Source organism: Mauremys mutica, chromosome 16 (genome assembly GCF_020497125.1).
Source record: "Mauremys mutica isolate MM-2020 ecotype Southern chromosome 16, ASM2049712v1, whole genome shotgun sequence".
NCBI lineage: Eukaryota > Metazoa > Chordata > Testudines > Geoemydidae > Mauremys > Mauremys mutica.
The window spans coordinates 12,495,662-12,511,078 of NC_059087.1; the positions used below are offsets into that span (position 1 = coordinate 12,495,662).

Below are 15,417 nucleotides of genomic sequence, written 5' to 3' on the forward strand. Positions count from 1 at the left end.
GCGCCCCTCCTTCTTGTGATTTTGGGTGAGGGGGGGACAGGACTTTGTGGCGGGGGAAGGCGGTTGCAGATACAGTTCAGGGGGGCTCTCTGCTCCTGCCTGCGGTCCTGCAGAACATCTACAAGGCGCCGGAGCGTGTCCGTTTGCTCCCTCATTAGCCCAAGCAGCGTTTGAGTCGCCTGCTGGTCTTCCTGCCACCACCTGTCCTCCCGTTCGCTGTGTGAGCGCTGGTGCTGACATAGGGTCTCCCTCCACTGTCTCTGCTCGGCCGCCTCGGCTCTGGAGCAAGCCATCAGTTCCGAGAACATGTCGTCCCTAGACTTTTTCTTACGCCGCCTAATCTGCGCCAGCCTCTGTGAGGGGGATGCCGGGGCAGTTCGTGAAAGAGCCGCAGCTGTGTGATGGGAAAAAGGAAGTGATTTCCTTGAAAAGATACATGTTTGCGAACACTGAACGCAGTCTAGTCAGTTTCTGTGAACAAGACCATACAGGGCACCTAGTCTCACGAGCTCTCAGGACAAGTTCGAGATTTCGGAATACGCTTTCATTGGCTGCGGTCTTGCACAGGAGATCGGACAAGCGGGGCGGTACAGCTGAATCCGTGTAGCAGCCAGGCCTGGTAAGCACTACACTATAGGCTGCTTAACAGTTAATGGATAGCTGTGCCCTCCCGCTGAAGGCAATCTGTAAAGCATAAAGTCTGACCCTGTTCCAGCCCCTCGCGGCTGTGCACGGGAAAGATCACTGTATGCTTTTCCTCTGTGGCCTCCAACACGTGGCTGTTAAGCGAAGGTCATTGCTATGCAAAGTAAAAGTCAAGCATTCACAATAGTAACAGTACGCTAATTGCCCTAATTAGATGCAGCAGTCGCCGAACGAGATTATCCTGAGGCGGGTCACTCAGAGAGAGAGAGCGGATGCTGCTCGAATCCCTGCACAGACCAGGACCGTACGCTGCAATGCTGGTGGAGGCAATGATTCCGCTGTACATTAGGATGGCCTGGCGCGGAAGAGTGTGCTTCCACGGAGCACCAAATAAGGCACCTCTCCCCAGGAACCTCCTGCGGAGACTTTTCGAGCTGCTCTCCGAGAGCTTTGTGGAACTGTCCCAGGAGGATTTCTGTTCCATCCCTATCTGTGTGGACCTTCTCTTTATATAGTTTTTTAAGCAAAAGGTTTTATATAGTTTTTACATATTTTTTATTCCTGTTTTTTAAAAAATAAATGTTTCCATGTTTATAGCACTTACCGACTGATCCTTCCCCTGATTCTGAGTCCGGGTTAACGGCCGGGGAGGGTTGGTAGGGGATCTCTGTGAGGGTGATGAAGAGATCCTGGCTGTCGGGGAAAGCGGTATTGTAAGCGCTGTCGCCTGCGTCGTCCTCCACAAACCCTTCCTCATCTTCCCCATCGGCGAACATCGCCGAGGAACTGCCCCTCGACACTATCCCATCCTCAGAGTCCACGGTCACTGGTGGGGCAGTGGTGGCAGACCCACCTAGAATGGCATGCAGTGCCTCGTAGAAGCGGCAGGTCTGGGGCTGTGCTCCGGAGCGTCCGTTTGCCGCTCTGACTTTTTGGTAGCCTTGTCTCAGGTCCTTGATTTTCACGCGGCACTGCGTTGTATCCCGGCTGTATCCTCTGAGTGCCATGGCTTTGGAGACCTTCTTGTAGGTCTTTGCATTCCGTTTGTTGGAGCGCAGCTCCGAAAGCACAGACTCATCGCCCCACACAGCGATCAGATCCAGGACTTCACGGTCTGTCCATGCTGGGGACCTCTTTCTATTCTGGGATTGCATGGACTCCTCTGCTGGAGAGCTCTGCATCGTTGCAGGTGCTGCTGAGCTCGCCCCGATGTCCAACCAGGACATGAGATTCAAAGTGCCCAGACAGGAAAAGGAATTCAAATTTTCCCGGGTCGTTTCCTGTGTGGCTGGTCAGAGAATCCAAGCTTGGACTGCTGTCCAGAGCGTCAACAGAGTGGTGCACTGTGGGATAGCTCCCGGAGCTAGTAAGTTCGATTTGCATCCACACCTAGCCTAATTCGACATAGCCATGTCGAATTTAGCGCTACTCCCCTCGTCGGGGTGGAGTACCGAATTCGAACTAAAGAGCCCTTTAGGTCGAACTAAATGGCTTCATGGTGTGGACGGGTGCACGGTTAATTCGAATTAACGCTGCTAAATTCGAATTAAAGTCCTAGTGTAGACCAGGCCTCAGTGTGCATTGGTTACCTTTGTATGGATTTGCTTTTAAGTAGAGCTGGGTGGGAAATGGTTTTCCAATCCCATGAAAATTTTTGAGATGTCAAAAAAATGTTTTCCTATCCTGAATCCAGAGGAAAAATTTGAACTCATGAGCACTTTTTTGAAATGAAAAAACTTTGGGTTTGGTGCAATCAAAACTTTTGGTTTCAATTTTGATTTTTTTTAAATCTTTTTTTTAGTCTTTATTAAAATTTTTGAAAGAGTCATTTTTACTCAAGTCCTGTTTTATTTAGTCAGCCTATAAATACTTGCCGCTAACTATAACTAAAATCATCCAGGCAGATGTTTTGACTGCACACAGCAAGTCTCCTTCCAGTCCGGTATCTTGTTTGTGTGCACTTGCCTTAGGCTTTATTCTTCTTAGCACTGCATGCCATTATTCCCCAAGACGCATGTTTTTAGGAAGCAGTTAGTCTAGCCACTTTCTTTTTAATTGCTCCTGTCTGTCTACAGAGCCTCTTTACTGCAGTGCTGAGCTGTGAAGGACGCTTCCTTTGCTGTTTACCATTCAAGCAGCATTCCTAGGTCACCTTTGTTAAAGAAATACAGTTATCAATGTGAAGATTTGTGCAATTTTATAGTACAAGAATATTCCAAAACCTTCCGCTGAACTTAGAGGGACTAGTTGTGAGTGAAGCTACTCACATGTGCAATTGTTTGTAGGATCACACTTGTAGTCAGGAGGAAATGCTTGATTTTTGTGCTGAGTTGAGAATCTCAGATTGGGGAAAATAAAGGTTTCTGGTTATGGCTTTGTAAAAGCTGGTATCCTTTCCTGTAAGACAGTATCCCTTCCCATCACACTGATGCTCTTGTCCCTGCATTAACCAGAGGGAAGAGGCATGATGATCATAGGATTACAGGTGCAATACCTGTAAGAACAGTAGCATAACCAGCTCCTCATTTATGATTTTTTTTAAAGTTTAAAAATATTAGCTTGGCCAATCTATTTTTGTAGTTATGACAAAGTTTGGATACTTGGGTAGTAATGGGTGGTATTGTGTGCTGTGTATGTGCCAGTTTGTTATAAAAACAAGGGCAGATCCTTAGCTGGTGTAAACTGTCATCACTCCATTGCCATCAAAGCGGTCATAGCACCACTGATGCCCTCTGAAGATCTGCTCCCACGTGCATATTTGCTGTGTGTACTCTACTGTAGGATGTTTGATGCTTTTTAATCCTTCCTGTTTCTCATTAGCAACATCTCTTCTCTCATTTGCTTCCATTAGGAGTAACATTTTCCTTTTTCTGGAAGACTCAGGAGCAGCAGGCTAACTTTCCCCCAGCCTATGGTGGACAGGTCATTTCCAGTGGTTTCAAAATCTGCTCAAGTGAAGATGAAGGCTCTCTGGAATTCTATGCCCGTGGGAATTCAATGAAGTGGGAGGCAAGCTTTAGTCCCCCAGGTAAAGTTCAGTTTCATTCTCGAGGATTCAGAATGGAGATAAAGTAGTGATGAGCACTGCTCCCTTATCTGGATAGAAAGAAAAGATGAGAAATGAGGAAGTAGGTGGATAGATGGAGGATGGATAGGCTTCACTTCCCAAGAGAGAAAGCAGGTATTAGAACGTCAGTGACATTGTTCAAGTCACCATCCAAGGGTCTGGGATCCTGCATTCCCCAGTCATTAGTGAAGTAATCAGTGGAAGAATAGAGGTTTACCTGAAAAAGAGCGAGTGAGGAGTGCAGGATGAAGCCTTTGGAGTCCTCACTCAATGCATTCGTAAGCTGGGAGTCCAACTTCCCATTCTCTTTAATTTTAAACCTCTCTGGTAACCCTTTTGGGTAAGCATTCCCTGCTTATATGATACATGTTGGCCATTTGTACGGTAAGAATGAAGTCCTAGAAATGTATTTGCATGATTATTAATAATGTATTTTAAAATGAATATCTTATTTCTGTCTTCTGATCCAGAATGCAGGTTACTAATTGAGAAGTAATGGGATCTATTGTTTAGAAAAGGGCACTCCTCTGTAGCTGTGATGTTTAATAGTTTGTAAAAGTGTTTTGCCAGGAAAGTTGTTTGCATGTATGTAGTTATAATAATTGTCACAGGGATTATTTACATATTCTCTAGTCCTGAAGTCCTTATGCAGCCCTCACTGAAGTGGGAGTTTTGCCTGAGATAGGATGGAATAAGGACTTTAGATCTGGGCCTATAGTCTAATTTATGTAATTGCAATGAACCTGAGGAAGGATTCAGGCAAAATATCACTGAAGCCAGTAGGGGTTCTGCCAAAGTATGGACTGTCCCTTATGAATAAAGAGTAAGGCACATGATGATATTGTTCCATAATTCAGTGTCGACACTTCCTTTATAGCTCCATTGCATTGCACAAATGAAATGCATTTTAACTAAAATTTATTGAACAGGAAAGGCTGTAAATGAGGTTGATTCATGGATTTTTACAGAGAGTTTTAATGTTTTACAGGTCCTTACTGGACTCATATTCTCTTCACGTGGAAATCAAAAGAAGGTTTGAAAGTCTATGTCAATGGAACTCTAAACACCACCGACCCAAGTGGGAAAGTTTCCTACAGCTATGGGGACCCCAACGCAAATCTGCTGACAGGGACAGAGAACGATCAGAGCAAACGCTATGTGAACGGGGCTTTTGATGAGTTTATCATATGGGAAAGAGCACTCACCCCCAAGGAAATTGAACTATACTTTACAGCTGCTATCGGTAAGTGGGAGCCTATTCTGATTGTATAAATGTTGATTTTTTTAAAAAAAAATTCAGCTGTTAAACCAGCTGTCTTAATGGCCGATAATCTGCAGGTATAAATGTTTAGAGGAATAAATGTTCATAGGAATCACTTTGCCCCAGGGTGAGAAAAACGCCTCCCTTGAAACTGACACAGTCCCTCAGACGTGTCACCAAATGGCACCCACTAAGTCTCACCTCATCTATTGGCTGGAAGAAAACCTCAGCAGAATCCAAACATTGCTAGGACAACCAAGCCACTTCCTTTTAACTAATGTCACAACAGCAAAGGGACCTATTTTAAAAAAAGTCAATCTTGTGACTGTCTTGGGGAAGCCTTCATTTTGTGCCTGAAATAGCAATAATATTTCAGTGCTGTGTTTTGAAAATATTTAAAATGATGTTTTTAATAAATGTATAATCTTTAATCAGGTTGGCAAAAATTGCCGTGGTATCTGATTGTTGTATCTTTCACAACAAACCAGTGTTACTATAACACCATCAAATCCAAAACTACTATAAATCTCACTTCCTGGATTAATAGAACACAAGAATGTTATGTTACTGAACAAAAGTGCTCTAGATTTTTAGATTGCCCCAGTCCATCTGTATGTGCTGTTTCACTGTCAGACAAGTATGGCTCTTGTATAAATATACTACGATAGTAACTTTTTTTAACCCCTTCAGTGTTCATGAATACACAGTTGTTGTTGTTGTTGTTGTTCCCAAGTCCCCCACCTGCCTCCATGTACCATTTCAAATAGTGGATGCAGCTTGGAAAGACTTTGCCAGGGATGTTCCCATGGTTGCAGTATGCAAAGTGTTAGTCTCATATTATTTTGCTCCTAATTTTGCATTCTTTGGCTTAAATTTGAAAACCATTTGAGAAATTAGACCCTGCACCCAATATTGCATTGTTGTGGGCTTATTATAGCTAGTTGCAAGACATTACCGCTTATGACTGAGATTTTCAAAGGGGCCTAAGGGAGTTAGACACCTAGTTCCCACTGAACCCTATATTTTTTGAAGTTACACAGGGTTTTAACTGTGTGTGACACTCCCCACCCCGCTGATGCTCTGAGAAGAGACATAGATGCATCCCTAAGTGCTGCTTTGCAATTTGAGAAGTTTGCTCTATGTTTCAAACTCTTGGAATTTAAAAAAAAAAAAAAAGTCACAAGTCTCACAATATTTGATGTTTTTTTCCCCCCCTTAAATCCTCAGTTCCTGGTGTTATGTGAGAATCTTGCCTTTCATTTAGAAAACAAAAGCAAGTTTTTGGCCTCATGGTTACAGAGAAAAGCTTGACCCAAGTGGACCCTAAAGGCTCAGACGCTGGAAGGCAAACAAACAACAAGACCTCAAATGTGTTTGGTTTTTTTTTAAAAACCTTGTGTTTTTTAAGCCAATCACATTATTTTTAGAGGCCTGGCTCATGATTTTTGAACACTTGTGGTAGGCGTTACTGAGTGTGCTTCTTTCTCATGGCTCTTTTCTCACAAGTGTTGATGTCCATGCAAGTTGATTGGTGAAATTGTGACATGATCTGTAGAAACACTAGTGGTTGTTGATAGTGGCAGGCTATATAATGAGCCAAAGTTATCCTGGGTGTAAATTCAGTGACCTCAGTGGAGTTTCACTAGAACAAATTTGGGCTAACTTTATCAAAAGCTTAATTAGGAAACCCACTTTTTAAAAAATAGAATGAATAGCTATGCAATTTTACATAACAAATACCAGTAATATCTGACAATTGTGCCCAAATACCAAAATAATGAGCATAATATACATTCTAAGAGAGAGTTTTTTACTTTTCTGGTTGCAAATGATCCATAAATCCTGACACATGCAGTGGAATCAATATGTTTAACATGAAACTGCTGGAGGGCATCCAAAAATCTAGTTTATACTTTTTGTCTAAGTAAATCATTTATGACATACTCGTATGGTAACCTTCACTGAGTGTAGTAATAGCGAGTGACATTTATTGGTAAAGCCAGGCTGATTAAAAGCAGCTTTCTCTGTTGCTTGAAGTCAACTCAAATAGCTAATGGAGACATTATCTGAAATGGTGCTCAGACTTCTTGCAGATGCCATATTTTAAAAGCAAACTGGAATGTCAGTTGGTTTGAGGCTTTATACCCACTTGCTTTTGTACAAAACTCACGTGCTTGGTCATCAATAGCTACCATCCTTTTGTTATGCTCTTTTGTTCTGACTTCGGGTGATGTCCTGGTCCTGGTCTGGTGATGACTTCCGTAGGACCCTCTATTGATTTCAGTTGGGCTAGGGACTTCACCCTTTGCCTAGTTCTCAAAGATTTTTGTTCTAGTGTTTCAATGCTCTGGACAGCATGTTCATATTACCACCCCATCCAGGGCCGGCTCCAGAGTTTTTGCCGCCCCAAGCGGCGGGGGGAGGGGGAAAAACCACAATCCGCACTTCTACCGCCGCCGTTGAGGGACCCGCCACCGAAGAGCCGGACGTGCCACCCCTTTTCGTTGGCTGCCCCAAGCACCTGCTTGCTGCATTGGTGCCTGGAGCTGGCCCTGACCCCATCAAGGAAATTTAGGCTCAAAATATAAATTCTTTATTTGTATTATGTTCCATTATTATCTAGAGGCCCTGACTCAGACTGGAACCTTGTTGTGCTAGGTGCTATGAATACACCTAATAAGAGACCATCCCTGTTGTGAAGAGCTTCCAATCTAAATAGAAAAGACAAAGTGTGGAAGAAAGGAGGTAGTCCTACGTGGAGTACTGAGGCACATTTTACTTAAGTCCCATTGATTTGCTGTGGCAGAGCTGGGAATGGAACTTGGATCTCCTGTCTCCTTATCCACAATGTCAACCTTCTTCTCTTTGTATAGATGTTTTCATGGATTTAAAATTCCATTGAAATCAGTTTTTTGTTTTAAATTTAAAAACACTCCCTTGCAGTGTTAGAAATCCAGCCGAAACAGTGTTGGCCAGTATATAAGGACTGGAAAGTAAAATTGACTAGAAACAGGAAATGAAACTGATTTAAATACACCAATCTAGTTTCAATATTGGAACTCAGGAAAACGCAAAACAAATTGCATAGTCTTGGCTTGAATTTCTCAGAATTGCATTGTGAATGTTTCTCACAGATCTTTTTTTGTTTTTTAAAATATATTTATTGCAGGAAACTTTTTTTTTAATTATAATTTCTTTTTTCTAGGCAAGCAACTTTTGCTTTCTTCAACACCTCTCTGGCCCATTATGACAACCACTACAAATCCCATGGTAGGAGAGTCCTCCTAACTCTTTTCTTTAACATCAACAATAACTTCATTTCTCAATCCTCTTTTGCTTTCTTGATATCAAAATGTGTGTGTATTACAGAGAGGTAGCAGCCTTTCCATGGTTTAGGTCACATCTGGTTTTCATTTTACTCCCCTTATAACTCATTAGAGTTATCAGGGAAAGGGGGGAGATTTTTTTGAAGTGATTTATTTAACAGAGGTTTAAAGGGTCAAAGGGAAAAAAAATCCCTCTTCTGCTGTCTCTTATTCAAAACTTTGAACATTTAAATTTTGGAAATAGTTAAATGGGGAAAATCATGAAAATATTGCAAAATGTTTTTCCTTTTTTAAAAAATTGTAATTTGAAACATTTAACCAGTTTTATAACAATTTTTTCTTTCATTTGTTAAAGGGGTATTTGCATTAAATAGATGTTTTAAAATAAATACCAAAGTGTTTTATATATTCTAAACAAAAATGACTTCCCTTTTCAACCTGGTTGTACTGTGTTGAAATCTGTGATATTAAAATCCTGTTAGGCTCTATGAACAAGAAGAAAACTTTCAGGAAACCAGGGTCGGCAGGACTGTAATTTCTAATGAAAAGAACAAGCAGACAACAAATTCATTTCAGCCTCATTTATTGGTTTCATGTCTTTGTTACAGTGTGTGTGTGAGAATATCATAATGTATGTGCATGCTATGCTAATCTATTTATCTTCATATGCTTATAGTCTATTGTGCATAATCAGAGCCTTACAATTTACTCTGCCTCAGGCTACTGAAAGGGAGTCTCGGACCAGACTTTGAGTTATCTCGTGTGCAGGAAGAGACTGGATTAAGCAGTAAACCGTTTCTCCCTTTCTCTGGCTTTACTGCCAGAGAGGTACATAAGATCAGTTCTGGAGATGCATTGCTTGCATAACATGTAAGGATTTGGAGAGAATTAGGCCCCAAATTGCTGCTTGACTTTCATGTATGGAAATAATGGCTGGTTACCAGGACATGCAGTGATGAGACAATGTTGTTGTCTTTTAGCTCTCCACAGATGCCTATCATCCTATCATAAATAAACTGACTGAGGAGAGAGGAAACTTCCAGTACCCAGAGGACCTGCTCCACTACCTGGAAAACATATCACTCAGTTTACCCAACAAATCCACGTCGGAAAATACGGCCTTCAACCTGACAGAGGTCAGTTTCTTTCAGTTTTTAGGGTGATGCCAAATGATCTTGTTTTTACTTCACATGCTGGAATGTAAAATGCAGTTTGAAAGATTTTGTTGTTCATAAAATATACATATTTAAAAACCCCCAAGACAACTATTTTAATCAGTAGCAAAAGGTCAGCTGTCACTGGAAAAGACTAGTTTAATTACAGGGTTCATCAGCTTGTTGGGATATCATGTAATACTGTCACAAAATGGTAGCATCCCGGGGCATCATGGTTCTGGGTTAAATATAAATGTCTAGTTAGATGGATGACTGAGAAGGAGACAATCACTTCTTGTGAAAAACCTTTTCTGCTGTATTCAAAATGTAGGAATTCTGGAATGATTATATCCTGGAAAAATCTCATTCTTTCTTGTGTACTCTAATTTATCAAAATCAGGGCTCAATCCTGCAGACCTCACTCAGGCAAATTTCCCACTGAAATTGGTGGAATGCAGGATCAGGCCCATAGTCCAACTGAAAGATTTTTTGTTTTGTTTTTTGGTTTGGTTCTTTCTCTGTGGATTATTTTAAACATTACATCAGTCTGAACCAATTGAGGGCAAGAGGCCACTTCCTGTTAACATGACTCCAGCCTCATTTGGAATGATGGGCAGCTAATTCCCTGATTTCAGCAAGCTAGAAAGCCATTAGTACAGTAATCAGTGCTGGTCTTACCAATGATTGTTTCTCTATCCCCATGCTATCCTGTGGTACGTTGTGTGGCATGAAAGTGGTGTGCAGACAGAATCAAAGAATGTGATAATCTTTAGCAAAGCTGCTTTGGGAATTATCCAGCAGATTCCTGATCATATGTGCGGACTCTGCCATTCACCTGATTGATTGGGTTAGGTCTTTTGTTGGTCTGTAGCTAATTCCCAGAGATACAGCCACTGAGCATGCATACCATTTTCTGTCAAGGATGTAAGTTGGGGCCAGTTGTCTCAGTGCTAGTAGTCATATGTCTTGCAGCATAAAGGATTGCAAGTTAAGTGCTATGCAGTAAACTTTCTGATTAGCCACACTTATTATAATGCATTAGTTCTGACAAACTCTGTTCATGTGCAGTTCTAATATAGCTTAGCCAGGCTCAGTGTGTAACACAGAGGTGGACAAACTACAGCCCACGGGCCACATCTGGTCTGTGGGACCATCCTGCCCGGCCCCTGAGCTCCCGGCCAGGGAGGCTACCCCCGGCCCCTCCCCAGCTGTCCCCCCTCCCCCGAAGCGCCACGCTGCCACGCGCTCCTGCCGAGCAGAGTGGCAGTGTGTCTGGCTCTGGTCGGCGTGGCAGCCAGACATGCTGCTCTGCTCGGTGTGGTAAGTGGGCTGGGGCCAGGGGATTGTATGAGAGGCGGGGGGACCCGGGGGCAGTCAGGGGACAGGGAACGGGGGGGGGGGGGTTGGATAGGCATGGGGTCCCAGGGGGCCTGTTGGGGGTGGGGACGTGGATAGGGGCCAGGGGGGCAGTAAAGGGACTGGGAGCAGGGGGGTTGGATAGGGAGTGGGGTCCCGGAAGGGGGCAGTTGGGGCGGGGGGTCCCGGAAGGGGGCAGTTAGGGGATAAGGAGCAGAGGGGTTGGATGGGTTGGGGGTTCTGAGGGGGGCAGTCAGGGGGCGAGGCTGTTTGGGGTGGCACAGCCTTCCCTACCTGGCCCTCCATCTAGTTTTGCAACCCCAAGTTTGCCCAACCCTGGTGTAGCAGGAGTCCAAGGATCTGATGCTCTGGGAATCCTCTCATTTCTCTCCCCTCCTCCTCAGTGGCCTAACAAAGCCTCTCTGGAACAGCGCTGCTGCATTTTGTGGCCTGGAAAAGCGTTCCTCCTTCCATCCTCCTGGCACGTGACTTGGCAATGGAGATTGTGTACTGGGCCCAGGCTTCCATTTATACCCTCAGGCTGAAATTCTGGGCTGAACTTCTCAAAGGAGCAGCACAGATTTTGCATCCACGGTTGAAAAGGGGCCTCCTGATCCTGGGCTGCTCTGGGGGCTGGAGAGGCCTCTAACTTAGACATCCTTGGGGGCTTGTCTCAGTTATAGAATAATTGAATCATAGAAATGCAGGGCTGGAAGGGACCTCAAGAAGTCATCCAGTCCACCCCCTACCCTGTGGCAGGACCAAGTAAACCTAGACTATCCCTGACAGGTTTTTGTCCAACCTGTTCTTAAAACCCCCCAGTGATGGGCATTCCACAACCTCCTTTGGAAGCCGGTTCCAGAGTTTAACTACCCTTATAATTAGGAAGTCTCTCCTAATATCTAACCTAAATCCTCCTTGCAGATTAAGCCCATTACTTCTTGTCCTACCTCTAGCTGACATGGAGAACAATTGATCACAGTCCTCTTAGTCTTCACATAGATTAAGGGCTGCTACAATCAGGCCCCCCCATTACTCTTTTTTTTCCTGAAGTCTAACAGTGCTGAATTATCTTAACCTTTCCTCATAGGCAGCAGCCTCCTGTGCATCGCAGCACTGACTGGAGTCGGTGCAGCACTGCCTGAGCCCACCCCCAATGCCTGGCTGGGCAAAGGGGTCCTCGGAGAAGAGCCTTATGGCTGTCTTCCATGGTGTTTTTCACCATGGGAATCCTTGCCCAGTCAGAATCAGGGCTTTGAGGGCCCTTTACACAGTGTAAAATAAGATGGAGAGGGATCTCACGTTTTGATCCTGAAGTTCTTACACGTGTATAACACCCAGTTAAATCAGTGAGAAAATTTGGTGTGCACTGTGATTTCTAGATCCGTGTGGTCTCGAAGTTCAGATATTCAACTGGGGATCAGGAGACCTGGGTTGTGGTCCTAGCTCTGCCACTGATGTGCTGTGTGACCCTGGGCGAGTCACTTCCCCTCTCTGTGCCCGTTTCCCCTCCCACCTGTTGTAATCTCTATTTAGATTGGATGCTCTCTGAGGAAGGGACAGTCACTCGCTGTGTGTTTGAACTGTGGCTAGCCTCATCTGGAGCCTCCAGGTGCTAGTGTAACATAGATAATAATCAGGTTAAACAAATGGTAGGAGCCAGAGTTATACTGTGTGCTTCCTAACAGCCCGCTCTGAACTACGGGGCAAACATGTCCATTTCCACATGGATTTAATTGGCTTCACTGGCAAGCTCCACTCAATTCCAGTGTTTTCAGTGACCTCAGCTGGGGTATAATAGATGTAATATAGGAGATTCACTGTAAGGCTGTTGTTTCTTAAACTATTACTTTTAAAATCTTACCATACAAAAGATTGAGAGAACTCCCAAGCAGGGATGACTCTGTGACTTCAATGAAAATGTGTTTTGTCCTTGTAAAATGAATCGTGGAACTCTTAATAGACAGCTGCCTTGAATTTTTACCAGGGGATGTAGTGGATGAATCAGTAATCGGATAATCTGATCCTATTTATCTTTAGGCTTTCTTGAAAGCTGTCGAAGATTTTATTTTGTTATCCAGATGGATTGGCATATTGGAGGTAAGATACATGATTTAAATTTGTAGATTAATTCAGGTGCATATTGGATAGTAATAACATTGGTTGCATCTATTATCCTTCAGCTTGTGGTTTCCGACAGTACAACTTATTTGCGCTCTCATCTGTGCATCTAAAGTCAAGGTAGCAAATGTTAATTTTGTAATGGTTTGTTGAGAGTTAAAATAAGAGAGCTTCTGTGTTACTGCTCTGAGATATTCCATAAGGACTAGCAAAAAAAGTATAAAAAATGAGGTTTACAAAGGAATGGGCAATGTCAGTGAAATAGGTATTTAACAAAGATGATTTCTAAATGGAATTTAGCCTACTTGGCAGTTTCTTCTTGAAAGTGGCCTTGTAAAAGAACTAATGTATTCCCTGCATATGGATATTTATAGGACGTTTTAAAAGCATTTCCCTTTTTCCCCATTTTAAATTGTATCTTGTGCCTGGGAAGCCATCGCCATATTTACAAAATGGATACAGCACAGGCAACAATTCTTCCCGACTAACACTCTGGGAAAGATCACATTTGAACTAGGAGCTGAGAGGATACTTTCATCTTCATTCCTGTGCAGTGCTTGCTCTCAATTTTCCTTTTAGTTATGCTGGAGTAAATCAATTCAGTGGTGTTATTCTGGATTTACACCAGTGAAAGGGAGAACAGAATTTGATCCACGTGTGTTTTGAATAGCTCTGATAGCTTAGTTTCTCCGTCTGTATATTTTGTTGCTATGATGTCATAAACCAGTACTATGACATCACTGTATGTTGAAATGGAAATGTTTGTGGTGTGTAACAAGTTGAGGATTATGGACAGAACTTCAGCTAATGTAAATCAGCATAGATCCATTGATTCTGACTATATATAAGCTGAGAATCTGGCCACATGACTTTACTGAAATGTTAAGGGCCCGCTCCTTCTGTCCTTGTTCATGTGTGTCATCAAATGAGTAAAAACTGGATTAAGAGTGTGCAGGAGCTGACCTGTGGGTTTCATTCTTTGCAGTGCAGAGAGATGCTAATGGGAAGTGCTCCAGAGTTTCTCAGTGTTTGTCAGGATCAAGTTTTAAGGAGCCAGGAATGTGGGATTGGACATTAAAAAGGGAAGAGGCGTGGATGGGCTGTGACAAATCACGCTGTAGTTGACTCATAAATGGCTTTGGTGAAAGGTGTGGAAAGCCAATGGATTTAAGTTCTTAGACTGAAACTTGGCAGCTTTCTCCAACATGAAAGCTTCTCTTGAAAGAAATAACCAAATGGATTTAATAAAATATGTTTTAAAAACTATATACTCACTCTGAGATAGTGTATACCAAGCTTCAGCCTGGAAGGATGCTTTCCAGCCAAAATATACACCCCTTGAAAATGAGTGTTTGTTAGGGGAGTGCTGATGGAACTCTAATGATGGCCAAGATATATTTAAACTCCTGATCTGATGATGGTGGTATCTGCTTGTTGACTTAGACACCAGTTTCTGCCAGTCTTACTGCATGGAAACAAGCATTTAAATCATTCCCCAAATAACTTCTTTAATGCAAGGCTTGATCATGCTTGATGGTGAACATCATCCATTCAACTGATGGCAATGGGAGTCAAGGTTCATTCAGCACCTCTCAGGAGATTCTCGGTACTTCGCAAGATCAGTCTCTGAGTGATATTAAATCATGCAGTATTTTTACTTTGTGTGGCCCTGAGAAGGGGAAATAAGATGTCATTAACAGAAGCTGGGCACACTTACGTGATCAGTAGGAACAGGATTTTAGACCAGCGCTTTGCTTTATTATTGAGCTGCGTTCTTTTTTCAGACTGCTCCTGTGGTTGGAGGTTTAATCGAAACAATTGACAATGTGATGGTGCACATGGCGTGCAATCTGGGAGGAAACCGACTCGCAACCGTTGAGGGCTCATCAACTGTAGCAGGTAGGATGGAACAGCAATGTTCAGATCATGTCTTCACTGCAATAAAAACCCCACAGCACTGAATCTCAGAGCCTGGGTCAGCTGACTCTGGTTTGTGGGGCCTGAGCTGCGAGGCTAAAAATTTGCACCATAAATGTTTGGGCTGGAACCTGGGCTCTGAGACCCACCTCTCTTGCAGGGTCTCAGAGCCCGGGCTTCTGCTCAAGCCTGAATGACTACACTGCAATGTTAGAGCCCCACAGTGCAAGTCCTGAGAACCTGTCAGCTGACATTGGCTAGCCGTGACCAGGCCGCAGGCCTTTGATTATAGTATAGACCTATCTTCAGTTGCCTTCTAAACTGGCTGATACTACTTCGCCGGCTGCTCCTAACTTGTCGGTGTGGGGGAAGGAAGTTGAAATGGATTTTTTTTCTCTCTTATAATCCAACAAATGGAATAAATTGCAGAAAGATAATTATACAGTTAGTTTAGAGAAAGGTAATCAGCTTGATTTAACAATCCGGTTTCCTTTTACTGTTGACTTTTGGGGGGATGGTCTTTTTGGGGGCGCTGGGTGAGTTGGGGGGAGAATGTGAATGCTCCTGTAT

The 15,417-nt window shown here is 43.3% G+C and overlaps 1 protein-coding gene across 12 annotated transcripts in view; it reads left to right on the plus strand.

Moving 5' to 3' along the window:
- ADGRD1 (adhesion G protein-coupled receptor D1) overlaps nt 1-15,417 on the plus strand; it is a 259,978-nt gene that overhangs the window by 38,229 nt on the left and 206,332 nt on the right. For all 12 annotated transcript variants that reach the window (XM_044990191.1, XM_044990190.1, XM_044990192.1 and 9 more), the window contains 6 exons: nt 3,497-3,673; nt 4,701-4,955; nt 8,179-8,243; nt 9,280-9,435; nt 12,850-12,909; nt 14,715-14,829. In XM_044990191.1, coding sequence (XP_044846126.1) covers nt 3,497-3,673; nt 4,701-4,955; nt 8,179-8,243; nt 9,280-9,435; nt 12,850-12,909; nt 14,715-14,829 — 828 coding nt within the window. The remainder of the gene's footprint in view (nt 1-3,496; nt 3,674-4,700; nt 4,956-8,178; nt 8,244-9,279; nt 9,436-12,849; nt 12,910-14,714; nt 14,830-15,417) is intronic.